Below are 16,176 nucleotides of genomic sequence, written 5' to 3' on the forward strand. Positions count from 1 at the left end.
CGATCTCGGTGCTCGGAGAGCGGACTTGGGTCAGGGGTGAACCACGGCAGTGCCACTGGTAATCATGTGCAACAGCAGCAGCAACAACAACAACAACAACAACAGCATGACATGTCCCTCATGTTCCAACAACACCATCAACAACTTTTGTTGCACCAACATCAGATGATGATGCAACAGTTTCAGCAACAGCAGCAATTGCAACAACAGCAACAGCAAATGCAAGCTGCCGTGGAGGCTGCCGCAGCAGCAGCGGCAGCAGCGGCCGCGGCCAATGCGTCAAGTTCCTCGAGTTCGTCGTCCTCGTTTTTGGCGACCCTGCCCACGACGTCGACCTTATCATCCTCGAATAATGACGAGGGGTTCATCGATGAGCCCGATTGTGACTGTGATGCTCGTAATAACTTTTCAAATGACACGAAGGTAGACGAGTCCATCGGGTCGCTCCCAGCCTCGACCTCTTCTGCCTCTGCTTCGACCTCTTCGTCATCCTCTTTCTCCAGTCTGTCTTCCGACTCGTGTCCCGAAGCCTCGAATAACTTGGGCAACGTCAGTGACGACGAAGACAATAACAAGGCTCCCTTCCAGTATTGTTACAATTGTGCCCCTTTTCATGCCTCGAATGGGCGTGGCCCCACCTTGGTGCCCTCTCTGGCAAGATCTCAAACACCCATGCCATCACAAATGCTGGCCAGTGTCAGTGCCTCTCAGGCCAACACCGCCCGAACTACCACGACTCCCAGTGGTATGTCATCGTTGGCCTTTGGTGATTTCACCCTGTACAATATGGACTCCAAGTCTAACGAGAACCTGAACCCTCAATCATCGGTGCTGGTGCAAGCTGGAGCGAAAAGGAGAAGGTCGTCGGAAGATGAAGAAGATGCTGACACTTCGAGTCTGGAGGAGATCAAACGTCGAGAGGATTCCCCGACAACCACTAAGCGAAGAAGAAACTCGTCCAGTTCCGAGGCATCCTCGCCCAATACCTCACTCAATGAGTCGGGTTACTGTTCCACTGAGGATCAGGTAAGATTCTTGTTGATTAGTGCCTTTCTGCTTGATCATGATTTTGACGATTGTCCTTCTTGTTCTCTTCCAGTCTTTCTCTTCCCCATCACCCACCCAAGTGTTTCAAAATCACCCAGCCTTTAGGCCTGTAGTGTCCTCAACGGTTTCGCAGCTCTCTGGAATCCAATCTGAATGTTCCACTAGTGGCAAGCAGCCATCAATGGAAATTGATCAAATCACCAGTTTGGTGTCAATCTTCTCGTTCGGTCAACAAATCATGGCTGCTGCAGCAGTGCAAAAGCAGCAGCAACAACAGCAGCAACAGCAAAAGCAACAACAGCAAGAGCTACGCCAGCAAGAGCAAAGTCTGGATTCCGAGAACACGCCGGCCGACCCCACCAAGTTAGCATTGGGACAAGCAAAGTCCAAAACCAAATCAACGAAGGTACCTGGCTCCAACGCCAATGACGAGGACAGTGACAGTGAGAGTGACACAAGTAGTGATAGTGGTCATTCTAGCGATGACCATGATGTCTCGTCTGACGACAAGTCTGATCCTAAGGAGGAGAGTGTGGTATCCGAAGTTGTAAGCATTACCAAGCTGACGAGGGCCTCCAGTACCCCTGAACTTCAATGTGGTGTTGAGGTGGCAAGGGCGGAGGGCGAGACCATTGCCCCACCCGCATCCCCGCCCTGTTTGGGATTTTCAGCCGTTTAGCGTTGCCGTGGACCATCAAAGAAGGGGGAAAGGACACTCAGATTACCGCCACATTCTATCGCAAGAGCTAAAAAAGCATCTTCAAAAGCCATCCCATCATCAGTCGTCAACGTTTGGCCCGCTCCTTTACCCATCATCCATTTCTTAAGCGATGGCCTCTGTGCCTGAACGACCGACGCCGACGGCGCCCAGGAAGACAACGAGAAGTCGAGAATTGTCTCGATTCTTGTCTTGCCACTATTTACCTGTGCCAGTTATAACTACCTACCTGACCAAGCAAACCATTAGCTCCAAAGAAATGTGTCCAAAGAAATCTTGCCCCGCAGGTGATGTGGCTCAGACGCCGGTTGGATGCGCATCACCCTCAACCTGACACGAGAGAGTGGTACTGGTGCGAGAGGGCAACAACGACTGCGAACACGCCATTGTTACAGATCTTCCTCCTCTTTTGAAGACCAAGATGTTGTTGATGGTGCTGGTGGTAGTGGTGTTGGTGGTGGTGGTACTAGTGGTGGTGGAGATGATGATGTTGTTGCTACCAACAACGACACATCGACTAACCTCATTGGTCGGGCCAAATAAGAGCACGTTGGTGACTCCATAAACCCTCTTACTCCGCCAAGCCCAAATCCAACCTGAGCAACGATTAATTTCCTTTGTTGAACAACGGAAAATTCCACGAGAGGCGAAGATAAATGCTATCCTCAGCATTCAATTCAAGTCGCTAGTATCGATCTGATGAGGTTATTGTGCCAAGTACTTGAACACGAACCCACACACATGCACTCACAAAACAGTTTGTCTGGCTGGCCATGAACGTGCAAGCTGCAAAGCTGTTAGCTGCTGGTCTTCTGACAGCTAGTGGGATTCCCAACAGCTCAGCTTTGCCACAAAGTCCGAAACCCGAACTGGAGTCTTCTTTTCGCCTTCCCTCTCATCCAGCGATGGATGCCTTGTCTTGTACTTTAAAAAAACTGATATTGAAGTGGCCATTTTGTAGTACCTGAGCTACCCCGCCCAACCTTGCTGGCTGATCCCCCAAAAACCATGACATTGCGGCTTTTGACCCTTGACGCAAAACCACCATCACCAACAAAACTACAGTCAAATATACTCATCCATGCTGGAGATGGTACTCTCATTTACTTTCAGTCCTATTACCCATATATATACTACGATGATGCGCTCGAATCCAAATCATATGAAAAAAATATAAAATGAACAAAAATAAAGAGGCATATACACTAAGTAAAAAACCGACTCTCAGCTGGATTCATTATTCAAATTTGAGCCACGAGCATTCATTCGGGAACGAAACGGGTTTCTTGATAAGAAACGACCGATTGTTTTGTCCTACTAACTGCCGTCAATTTGTTCGCTTTGTCGTAGAAAAATTAATTTGAATCGAATGTACACGTTTACCTTACTTCTCCATCCTGACGATACCAAGGAGAGGCGGCTGATTTTCTTACTCCCGTCAAACTTTCCTTCTTCTGAGTGCGACCTGAGAACCTAACATGCAAGGGATCAAGCCAACGTTCAATGACGTTTAGTAGACAGATTTGCGCAATGCCTACCTCGGGAGGAGTAAAAGGGGCAGAGCGATTTCGCTCACTTGACATCATCCATTTTGGAATTTAGAAATCTTCTCTAATAGCGACGACTTTGCACGACAATTCCATTCTGCTACGTACGTTCATCATGGCTGCTTCATTCCATTCCACCTTGACTGGATGGATGGAGGAATGGCGACTGCGGCGTTGATTTCGACTCCCCCTCCCCCCCCTGAATGAGTGAGCGAGTGAGTGAAGAGGCATTTATTGTGAAAATGCTCATGAATTGTCATCGTATGTGAGCGTGCTACACCCTGCTAGGCCCCTTCCACCTTTGTCCGTACACCACTAGCATGTATATCAGTATCCACACATTGGCGCGATCAGGGCCGAATTATCAAGTTTTCTGCCCCGCTTCTCCCTCCTTCCTTCCTTCATTCACACTAGTGCAAACTAGTTGTGGTCTTCACTCTCCGCCATGAAGAGCTAAAGATGGATTGGATGGAAAGATGTGTGCTACATTGCACATGGCCTATGGCCTGGTTTGGAAGTGGAAGACAACGAAAGGACGGGGAGGAGGAGGCCGAGGAGGAGGAAAAAGCGATCTTCCACTGACAAAATCCCGAGATCGGCCAATTACATGTAAAAATTGAAATCACAAAAGGCACGTAACGGTTCGCACGCAGATCGTGGCCTAGTAGCCAGGCCCATGTACCAGCCAACCTGATACGTATAGTACGTACCGTACTACCCCCACTGCCGCTACCACATGTACATTGCACATTGCATCAAGCATATACTGGGTAGTTGTGTAGATGTGTATATATTGGGAAAATGCGAAAACGAGACGAAGGAAACCTACGGCCCTGAACTCAAGGTTCTAAGTCCTGCTGATCGGCGCTAGTAAGCTCCACTTCACGTCGTAATTAGACTGCCTGCCAGCCTGACTGTTTTGTTCCAGTTTCCACGTTTTGCCCTTTGTACGACAACGCTCGAACAGTATCTGTTGTAAACACAGTCATCATTTCAATTTCTTGGCAATTTCAACCTGGCCACCCGAGAGAGCATCCTCGCACCACCTAACAAGGCACCTACACACCCACCCACCCATACAGTTTAAGGTGCTACTAATACTGCGTTTTTCACCATGCAACAACAACTCAACTTGTCTTTCGTGGTGTTTTTCCTCGAGCAGGCACCTTTAGTTGTGAATCGTCCCCACCCCCCCTCTCATCGCCGTCCTCTCAATGAAAGCATCTCACACCACCATAGCTTACTTACACACCCTTCCTATACTTTACCCCACACAAAGCTCCTATGTAGATTAGATTCACCGTGGCACGGTGCCTCTGTGCGTTTCTGTGGCGTGCATGCACATTAAACATTGATTTTCTTTTTTTGAAATTCTTCCAAAAGCTTGGGGAATCTATCTATCCTTTCTCTCATTGCCTCCTTCCGCCTCGCTTTCAATCACCTCAGCCGTCCGTCCTGCTTCTACCTATTCAGCCTCCGAGACGGCGACTTTGCATCTCTCAGCAATGGACTGTGGGTGCGGTGACTGGAAATCGCAAAAGACATATTTCACTTGAGGAAATGGGTGCTCAAGGAGAAAAATCATTGACATATCATGGTGCTGGTTGGCCCAAGGAGGCCAATTGGCCAATGAGTTCCCTAGGAGTAATGGGGAAGTTTCGTCACTACAAACCATTTGGTATTCGCCGGCTTGGATAACGAATCCGTCCTCGACTTCATACTGAGGTTCTGTTGTTTTAGTCTATTGTAGCTTCAAGGCTTTTTCTGAGCTAGAAAAGGAGGACAAGTTGGTAGCTAGGCATTGTCCCTGTCACATGTGTGTGAGAGTGTGTCTACCGATCGCCGAATCCACGGAGAATAGCATTAGCGTCCGAGATTTGGTGCAAAAGTATGATTGATCCGTTTGAAATTCGTTAATCATCCAGGGTTAAGCGTTAATACGGTAACAACACTCTGACACAAGATCGTGCTCGAAATATGAATGAGAAAGCATTGCTCGCTTGGGGCGGGTGAGGAGGAGGAGGAGCTGGAGAGTATGTGTGGATTGGCTGTTGGAAATTAGCGCTTGAAGCACATCGGAGTAAAAGGCGGCTTTGAACTAATCACACCATCATTGACAGAACAACATATTCCAGTCGTCCAGGTGCCACATTCTACCGTTTACTGAACTATATGTGTACAGTACAATTGAGTAGTTCAGGCACAGCTCGTTGAATAACCCCGGGGTTGCGTTGGCGAGGGAACGTTCCACCGTCGATCGACGTATCACCCACAGAACGAAACAAGTGAACACCATGCATGCATGTTTGTGTGTAAGTATGCAAGAACAGTGGGTATTGAGTACTAAGACGACATTCCACGGCTTTCTCAATTTTCAAATGAGTTTTCGTATCGTTTTGCCAAAGAACTTTGGCCTTATTTCACGCCCGCAGAGGCTAAATGAGACTTGAGAAAGACCATGTGATAGGCACAAACTACTTAAAACATACCTGGAAAATCCGACAACAGCCCACTTTACCTGAGTCGTCTCAGCTCCCCTGCAATAATTGGCCGTCAAGAACGAAACGATTTCAAAATGAAACTTCGTCGCTCAAAACGAAAGATGGATTATTAAGTCTCTCTTTGATATGTCTCGATTTTATTCGATTGTCGGTGGGATTTTCACTGGAATGAATAAAAGAACCAAGACCCATTAGGATTTGGATTGTTTCGTATTTGAATGGAATGAGTCGTCAGATCGAATACAATGTTCATAATATCAAGACTCTTTATTCGGATCCTGGAGAGTCCATTTATGGTTCCCGGTATTCTACCGCTCATATTTCATTTCGCATGAAGTTGATTATTGACCAAATATCAAATATTACCACTCTAATTCGCTAAATTCTGAAGGATATGCCACTCGTGTAGACTGAACGTGGTGTTGAGATTCATACCGGAGGTATGATGGCATTAACGTTGTTGAGTTGTGTCTGAATTCATTGTCTGGCAAAGGAAGTGGCAGCTCTGGAAAGGCTAATTTCCGCTCTTCCAATTCCTCAAGAGGAGTGAAGAAAGCCGCCAAAAATGGGAGCCACTCCACCGCTGAAGTAACGCCAAGAAGATTGGAGGGCCAGTTTTCCAACTTCAAGACTTCAGACGCATGGTGTTGGGGTTTTTATGCTGAAGTCCTTCAGAAATGGAAGAAATTTATTGTCCGTGAAACGCTACAACTAGAGAAGAGGCAATCATTGATTGGACTCTTTAGAGCTGAGCAGTTTCAGTGTGGCATATTCTGTAGGTTTTTACTCGGACTTTTAGTAGTCCCACCAAAAGGTGCCACCAGATTTGGGTTGGTTCTATCACAACGCTCCTTTGAGATCTCTAGTTACTGCTACTGCTGTTGAAGAAGTAAAAAGAATGGAAGCGAGACTTCCCACACCCACGGCCGCCCTAAGCTTCATGTGCCATATTTGAGGATACATCCACAAGCACAGAGAAATTGAGAGTGAGATCTAGCCAGTGAGTGAGAGAGAGAGAGAGAGAGAGAGAGAGAGAGAGAGAGAGAGAGAGAGAGAGAGAGAGAGAGAGAGAGAGAGTGGAACAACCATGGAACTGCGCCTAGACGATTGAATGAAGGAGCGAATTCAGAAATCTTGACAAAGGAGCCCAACGACGCGAGAGTTAAATCTTGAGTTGTCCTAAACAAGCATGTTTGGGTGCGTGGTATAGACAACCGTAGAGGAAAGATGCTTTCCCCGGATTCTTTGGCCAATGAAATCGAAATTGCTCAAGGTGTCAGCTCTTTCAGATTGCCGAATGAAATGGCCATAATTGTCCCAGCGTCGTGTTTTAGCGTTTTAATGGGAGCACAAATGTAATGTGATATACAATTAAAGCCATTCCGATTCGTGCATATCTAGCTACTGTGTTCACGGACACTGCCAAAAGTTCCCCGATCCCCCCCTCCGTGTTCCATTTGTGCCGGGCAAGCTTTTTGGCCTTCATATGAGTGAGGAGCGAGGATGGTGTTGGTGGTGGTGGTGCGTGCGTGCGTGCGTACGTATGTTGTTCAAGCCTTCAAGGATAGAACTTTGGAAAAAGAAGGAAGAGGACTAAGACGACCCAATCGAGGCCAAACGAGTCGAGGCCAATGAAATGGGAACGGACAACCTCAACGATAGAGGATCAACCTTGGAAAGAGGCTCATACTGGTGCGCTTTGTTCCACTCTGTCTCGTTGTTGTTGTTGTTGTTGATGATGATGGCGGTGATGGTGCTTCGACATATACCGTATATGTTCTCTTGGTGGATGGAGAAGAACTCAAACTAATCTTGGTATCCCCTCGTGATTCTTGGCCTTTGAAGGACAAACGGAGACTGGGGAAATCAAATCATTTTTTCTACATCTCAAGGCCCTTTTGGGTATCTGTCAACTTCAATTGGACCACGGAAAATCAGGATAAAGGGCCATTTCTTCGAGCTCGGTAAATGCCAGAGCTAACAATATCCGGTATGGACATTACTTGGCTGACTATTTTTGATGTTCGACATTAGATACGACGGATTAGAAAGCCGATAAAGAGTTCGCTTACTCACCCACTCACTCACTCACTCACTCACTCTTTCTCTGATCTAATTGGATCCCAAGATTTTTGGCATATGAGTTCACACGTCGCTCACGTGAGTTAGTAGTGAGCGCGTTGGATTGAGTGTACAATGTGTATGCAGCACCTAGTCTCGTATGAGGACACAGTGGAACACAAGGATCAGAGTAAGGAACAGAGCGAGGAGAGAAGGAAGGCAATTTGACTTTCTCAAGAATTATCACCACATTTGCAGAGGATCTCTCCTTATGAATTCAGCTTGTCAAGCATTGGCTTTCCACCTCTTTCTTTCTCCCTCTCCTCTCTCTCTCTCTCTCTCTTCTCTCCCATTCCATGTACCGAGTAGGTGAGTTTGTGAGTGTGTGAAAGGGGGGGTCTCTTGGTGTTGTCTGTATGCAAACCCGGTTCCTTGTAGTATGTGGCGTGTAATTCTTGGACAGAGCGGCTATGAGATGGGGGCACTCGGCAATACGTAATACAGTCAATGAGGCCAAAACACTTGATTCAAGGTAAATACTTGCTCCCCCCTACCCCCTTCTACCACCTTTTCGTTGTTCTCTCGTGTGCTCACTGGGATTCATTTCAAAACGCTACAGTGAGTCGTTGTATTGATTAAACTTGGTGAATGTCTTCTCGGATTTGTGGTTTCCCTCGTTACTGTCCTCAACATTGAATGCAACCTAATGGCAACACAGAGAAGAGGCCCTCTTAATACATTTGATCCTCTTCAACGGGTTGGAAAAAAGGAATCGCTTTCAAAAGTTAGGGTTTAAAACTTTGAGTCCATTATTTCATTCAGTAGTAGTAGTATTTGCAGTGGATGAGAAGACTTCATGAATAATGGAACGAGTGGAATGTCCTAAAGATGAAGAAGTTGTCACCCCAGCAAATAGCATGTCATTTGTCAGTGCTGAATGATGGAAATCTATGAATAATAGAGAGGTAGGCCACCAAAGTGTTATCTTTATGCGTATGCGTAATATGATTAATTCAACGAGAATCCGTGTAAATCAAGCTTGAAGTCAATTGTGGCGCATGCAAACACATATCATTGCATTTTCGAACTCGTGGCGAGGAGAAAGCTCGTCGTTTGTCTGTTCAAATGGTTCGGGCATGTTCCGGCAATTATCAGGCTTTTCAAACCTCACCACGTAATCGTCCATCGCGGTGTCTAAAAGTGGACCCAAGCGGCATTGTGTCACTCTTCTCTCTCCCCCCCCCCCCCCCCCCCCCCCCCCCCCCCCCCCCCCCCCCCCCCCCCCCCCCCCCCCCCCCCCCCCATTCACTCTTCCCCATACCGGCCTTCCCAACCTCGGCAAGGTCCAAATTATTGACAAAACTGGTGATCAACCTGTTCCATGGGAACCAAATGCTTGATCATACAAAGCTTGCCGTCTTTCTCTTTTCCTACCAACGGCTTTCTAAAATTCATGAACCTCTCATTACCTCAGGCTGACTGACTCTCCTGTGGCACGGACTTCATTTACTCCTTTTATCGGATTTACCGCGCCTAACGTTTGCATTGAAGTCCGGGCCATTATCTGAGCTGACCAATAAAAACTTGTTATGACGAGGACAATTTCCACGATTGATCATTGACTTTGCTCAAGATTGGCGTCATTGGTCAATATACCAGCCCAGGTCAAACTTTGGTTGTTTATCATATGTGGTTAATAAGGCAGAAAGGTTAATTCTGCAAATGTACAAAGAGAAGGGTCGATTTAACCTTGGTGGAATTGAACACCAAATCTGAGCAGGATTTCGAGCTGGGCATGAGGTGATTACTTCGAGAACGACGGTACAAGAGACGAAAAAGGGGAGGGGGGGGCGGAGGCGAGGAGGAGGGAGAACAAGGACGGAATATGAGAGAATGGTTCGACCTTGTCAGATTTTACCACTCCCGGCATGGGCCAAACACATGCACACACCATCACACACACAAACAGTGAAATACACACATCGTTGTGGTTGCTCTGAGCGATTATGAACCCTTGTCCTGTACCAAAAAAACGTCAGGATTAGCACAAAATCCTTCCTTTATTCTGCGCGATGAGATGCCTGGCAACCCTGCGAACTCGAGCCAATGTTGATGTGTGAGTATGTGTAGTGATGATGACGACGATGAATAAGAAGCCAAGGTTTAAAAGGCAAACAACGGTGCGATTTTGCCTCTCAAGGTGCAATCACTCAATCACACCTACTTGGGCATGAAGACAGGCTTAATCACAACGTTTGACAGGTTTCCCTGAAAGATAAAGAGACTATACGAGAGTGTGAAGATGACCTGGATATTTCCAGATTATTCAATCCATTTCTGAGCGGAATACACACGGCCAAGTACTCCGTCCAAATGCCATGGATTCGAGAGGACTATGAAAACACTCGAGGAAAACCAATCTTGATTGAGTTGGAACATGTGTCCACGGCTTACCGAGGGTTTGAACGTTCATATAAGCTAAGAAGACGGTGTTGATGGATGCCCCTATGTACTTAGATTGTTTTCGAAAGCTAACAAAGTAACCAGTTGTTGGCCGTGCCAAACCATGGTGGCGTCGGATTACCTACAGAGCCTCATTACGAGGCTTATTTCGAATCAAGTTCATGATTTGGGGAGCACTTGTCAAAACTTGTGCCCGCTCTCTTTGGTCTCGGATTTCATTAAAATGATTTCCTTTGTTGCGAAATTTCTCCTGCCTCATTCATCCAAGGAAAGTGAGTCCCGTGTGTGTGTGTGATTGTGATTGCCTTTATTTTTTCTCCATGTTCAAGAGGAAAAGAGAGGCAGAGAGATATGCTAACACATTGCTGGGGGCAGGCCAGGATTCAAGCCAGCAAAACTTCATCATCGTCATCGAGCAAGTCACCCCCGAACTCGGCCATAATGCCGGATGGGATCTCGGCCGGTGCACCGACATGTACGTAGTACGTAGTTGGTACTACATGTGTGTATAGGTATGATGAAATTAGAGATTCCAGGTCAAAATCTGAGGACATCAGTAAAGGAGCCTATAAGATGCATGAGCGGAGTGTAAATTCTGCCGGTTTGGTCGTCGCCAAGAAGGTGAAATCTCCGAGTTAAAAGCAATGGGAATCTATTGTCGATGTCAAAACTTCCATGCAGTACACACGAAGGCTACACAGGCATCCCGACCAACCAAGAAAAAAAGGCGCTCGGGTCATGTTCGCCCGAATTTGAGGTGCAGAATGAAGTGGAGGTGAAGGAGGAGGAGGAGGAGGAGGAGGCGGCAGGTAAAAACATTTCAATACATGGGGATATCAAGAGAGGTGAAACCACGACATTGCTCATGGCCAAGCAGAAGCACAGACAACGAGGAGAAGGAGGAGAAGAAGAAGAAGACGCAGCCATTTCACTCTCTTATCACAATTTTCATTAAGTTCGGCCATGGAATTATCGTCTTGGTACATACGTAGGTATGTAGGCACGAAGGTTGGGCACTGGCCAATACACAATCCTCGACGGCGGCGCCAAAGATCCTGGAATCAACCCCCAAGGTTGTATGCCCGATATTCCATTTGTCAGAGGTGACATTCAAACCACTCTGAACTAGATAGACTCTTACAATGAATGTCACGGTTCCTTAACTCTTGCAGTAAATGAGGCTACGTTTCACCATTAGCCGTGATATATGGCAAATGATTATTAGTATTTGAACAAGTCAGGAAAATGCATGCACTGGCCAGTACTTATATCGCTAACTTGACTAGTGAGGGGCTGGCTGACTTGGTGGCTGGACGCTCACTCATGTGATTAACAAACCATTGTGGAGGTTCAACGACACCAACGATTAAGGGCTGCGATTTACAAGAATTTCAGAGTTCGTCGCCGTTTCCACATGGTTGAATGGCCCACGTAAATGTGAGAAAAATTTCATTTGCCTCTTCGGCCAGAACTGATGACGGCGACAATATCAGCAAACCACTACTATATGCTGCAGAGACTGCTGTAGCTGGTATGAAGTTGGGATGTAAATCCGGCTTCAAGTACTCGCCCCAATCAGCTCAGAGTCATACCAAGAGATATCCCCTTTCTCTACAGAGTTACTAGTTACTACCCTGCACTTGTTCGTTGGAAACTCCATGGGATCAAGATTGAACTATGTTGCCATTAATATGTTCTACGGGATCCATTGGTGCATAGTGGAGATAAAAGTAGGTGGTCAATGATTTTTAGCACCTGATGATGTTCTTCATTTTCTGGTCAATGACGGTATTTCAGAGAGATCCAAGGCATCTCAGCAATTCTTAGTATTCAACAAGTCGGGCGCCCAGTCATCCATGTGAGAGATAAAGTGAGTTCCTTCATCCACTTGAGAAGCTCCCCTCGGCTTCAGCGCTTTAGCCCTATACCGCACAGGGATGAGTGAACTGTATACGTACGTATGTACACGCAAGGTCTGATCATGAGGATGATGGCGATGATGAAAACAGAAATTGTAGAGAAAATTACCGTAAGCTTCGATCACACCATTTCCATGGCTAAGATCCCCCCCCCCCCTCCCCCCCCCTTTAAGAGTCAATTGCTAGTAAGTCGAGTAATGCAAGTAACCGGGCAACCAGGCAAGCAACCATCCATCTATCTATCTATCTACCTACCCATCCAAAGAGGGTAAGCTAGATCAATTGAAGTGCTACCTCGACACATGCCACACCGTTGTCTTCGGCGTTGTTGTTGTTGTTGTTGCTGCTGAGCTGTTGTTACTTGTCGTCGTCCCTTTCTCCACATACAAATAGTAGATTGCTCGTGTGGCTTGCTAAAAATCTTTCTAGTGCGACGAGATACTACTTGACAAACACTTGTCATGCCTGGGAACAGTTAAGTCTATTTGACTTGAATGTTTCAGCGGATTCAATCATCAAAATAGCCGGGCATTTCGACATCCACATGTGGCGGAGAAATAATGCCCGGAGAGCTGAAGTGCGGTGCAGGAAAGGGGGAAGTATTTAAAGCTTTTCCTACTATTGGTATGTTTGTGGAAGTGCGATTATTTTCCCCCTCTGACATATCTGATGCTGGGAAATATTGACCTATAATCATCATCAATATGAACTACATTAATAGCACCCACAATCAGTATCCATTAATTTTCAAGTAGAATTTGAAATAATCTGGTTGGCATTGAAAATAGGCAAAAGAAAACTCTTCCAAGGCAATGGAATCAAATTAGATCAAGCTGCAAGGACAGCACAAGAGTAGTAGCAGCAACAACAGGAGCGGGAGCAGCAGTAGGCCCTGGATCAGGCAAGTAGTATATCTCACTGTTAAGTAGTCATTGTTTGCCAACCTTGAGCAATGAGGGATTCATACGGCTTCCACAAGTTAAATGCTCTTGGAATGGCTGGATGATCAAGCATCAGGGTCATTTCAGAGTCAAAAGAGCGACAAGAACATTGGGAGTGGGAGTTGGAAGAGGCGAAATGGAAGTGGCACCAGTCCGTCGGTGAGGGCGAAGGAGCTCCATCCTCACAATCATTCAGTCCGTTGTAGTAAGTGGATTTCCTATAGTGTACGTACACATACTCATTCCCAGGGCAACTTCACACTCCTCTGGGCCAGGCAATCCAATCTGAGTTCATATATATATAGCACTACGCCCTCCAGAAAGAACGAAACGGGGAGACAGGGAGAGAGAGAGAGAGAAAGAGGGAGATGAGATGAGAGATTGAACTCCCAAATTTCTTTGGACCCAGCATGGAAGTGATTGTACACATCGTCGTAGTTCCATCCTCTTGATACTGGGCTAGTGGTGGTCTTTTTCGTGAATTTGGGCCGGCGACACATTTACACAGAATATGGACTGTTTCTTGATGATTTTCTCTCGCTCTCTTTCTTTCTTTTCTCTTCCCATCTTAGTGGACGACGACAACGACGACGATGACGAGGAGAGGTATGGATGAACTACTTCAAGCATGTGTGTATGTACGGAGCGAGTATGACTGGGAAACGAAGCAGCACCAGCAGGAATAGTGGTCGAGTAGTAGCACTGGAAGTAGCAGAGACTGGTGGTTCCGATGATGATGGTGCTGGTACAGTGGAGTACTAGTCTAACTCCTGCTCCTGCTCCTTGCCACTCTTTGTCTATTTGGCCTGCATGAAGAGACCGGGGATGGAAGACGAAGAAGAAGGTTGGACCAATAAATCTTTTGTCAAAGCTCTTTTTCAAGGGAAGGGCACGGCTATGCACATTTATACAAAGCTATGACTTTTCGTTAGCGGCCGGGGAAAGAGTAGGGCACGGCGGATTGGGCCTGTTCTGGCCACCGCACAACGATCAATGAGACTCCCAAAGATATTCCAAAGAGGTATAAATCGTAATTCCACGCTGACTGCCTCTGATGTGTTAGTTTGTACTAGTGGCAAGAGGGTGAATTGGTTCCTTGGCTGGTTGGTTGGTTGGTTGGTTGGTCGGTGGGTGGGTGGGTAGGTTGGTAAATGTCTTTGGTATGTGCGAGGTGTACGAACTTACTCTCCATGAGGCCTTGGTTGTCTTAACGGAAACCAGGAGAAAGAGGAAAAAGTCAAGAACCGAATGGGAGTAGAAGTAGAAATCTAAAGAGGTCATTGCGAGCATAACAAGAAGGTTCTTCTCCAGTGGGCTCATTGCTCCAGAATAAACCAGGCATGCATATCATCATCTATGTGTGTGTATATGCGCGTGTGTGTGTGTGTGTGCGAGAGAGAGAGAGAGAGAGAGAGAAGATGTGCACATGTTCTCAGTGAGAACATAGTTGCAATGCGCCGACCTACTACATATGTACATGTGTACCAAAAATACATACACTGTACATGAGAATTCGACCAGCTCAAGCACAACGCAATTCAAGGGCACTTAATTCTTGGCAGGTAACGGTCTAGTCTCAATTGTTATCAAATTATGATACCGATGGTGAACGTTATCCCAACTCTTTTCTAATCAAATTCTATCTGCTTGGTTCCTCGCTAGAACGGACGGGAGACCCGCTTTTTCGACATCTCAGCAATCCATCCCCAAACACTCCCAAGCTTTGAAATACCAAGCCCAGATTCGACTTAAGTCAGTATGTTTAGTAACACACGTACACGCATATATTGTAGCAGTACACCTTGGACGACACGAACGGCTTTTCAGCCAATCATAAATGACCGTTTTTTTCAGGAGGGTAGTAGTGTTGGTGGTGAGACGTTCCCCAGCTGATGAATTTAAGGCAGAGAGCGAGTTACTACTTTGGGGTCGCAATGCAAGAAAGAAACAGATCAGCAGACGTAAATTATGGGTTTCGGTCACTCTCCATCCACATTTGGAGCTGCTTGTACACAATTGAGGCAGGTGGTGGCAGCATTGCCGACGTCGTGTCCAAATTGTTGTTGTTGCAGTTGAAGGAGCTTAGACATCTTCTCCATCCACAGTCCAAGCCAGCACCAACATTCTGCCGATGAGTTCTCAGAATTTGGAAGAGGGTTGTTCTTTGGCTTGGGACCGACGACCCATCCCAAGAAGTACTGGACATCATAGCGCTTCACTTCTATTGAACGATTGATGCCATCTCAGAAACCTGTTTAATAGCTGATGGAATAGTTAAGTAATGACCACCACAACAACGGTGTGTTCACCTTCATAAAACAACATAGTTCATGAAGAGAATGAGTGCTAGTAGTAGTAGTAGTAGCAGTAGGTTATCTGCACCAGTTTATTGATGAATATCCGTGTTGGACAATGAACATGATGATCACCACCACCACCACCACCACCAGCCCCAATGCCTCCCGTTTTTGCTCAACCGTCCAAGGCATCACTCAAACAAAGCTAAACGCCTCGACCTGGGTTGAGTCTCCAGTTTATTCTGGTAATCCAGCTCAAAACGATATTTGGATACAGAAGTAGTAGCAGTAGTACATACTCGTTCGGTACAATGCCAGAGCAGCTGGAATGAACAATCTCCTTCGACAGTGAATCTAAATTACGTGTACAGCTAGAAGACGAACAACAAGAAAAGTGTAGAGAGCGATGACTGCCGTCCATTCAAGTGACGAGAGGGTAGATATACATACAGACATACAGTACGTGCATGTATGGGTACGTATGAACATCCGTCCATACATGTGCACCCACCCAGTGGTGGTGGGGTGATGCCGTGGTGATGGCAACAACAAACCTCCATAAGCGCCTCAATAGAGTGTGAGTGCGTTTGGTAGATCCCCACTTTCTCGAAGAAAAAAAAATAGCGCGTTTTATGCCCCGTTCGGGTGACTTAACTATACTATTAACTCTCCCTCGGAGACC

The 16,176-nt window shown here is 46.5% G+C and overlaps 1 protein-coding gene across 1 annotated transcript in view; it reads left to right on the top strand.

Moving 5' to 3' along the window:
• The window catches only part of LOC131887606 (conserved oligomeric Golgi complex subunit 8-like), an 11,186-nt gene extending 8,200 nt beyond the window's left edge, over window positions 1-2,986 (top strand). The window contains exons 3-4 of the mRNA XM_059236234.1: window positions 4-1,026; window positions 1,100-2,986. Of these exons, the coding sequence (XP_059092217.1) occupies window positions 4-1,026; window positions 1,100-1,726 (1,650 nt within the window). The 3' untranslated portion in view covers window positions 1,727-2,986. The remainder of the gene's footprint in view (window positions 1-3; window positions 1,027-1,099) is intronic.
• The last annotated feature ends 13,190 nt before the right edge of the window (window positions 2,987-16,176 follow it).

The sequence above is a fragment of the Tigriopus californicus genome, chromosome 10, assembly GCF_007210705.1.
Source record: "Tigriopus californicus strain San Diego chromosome 10, Tcal_SD_v2.1, whole genome shotgun sequence".
Lineage (NCBI taxonomy): Eukaryota > Metazoa > Arthropoda > Copepoda > Harpacticoida > Harpacticidae > Tigriopus > Tigriopus californicus.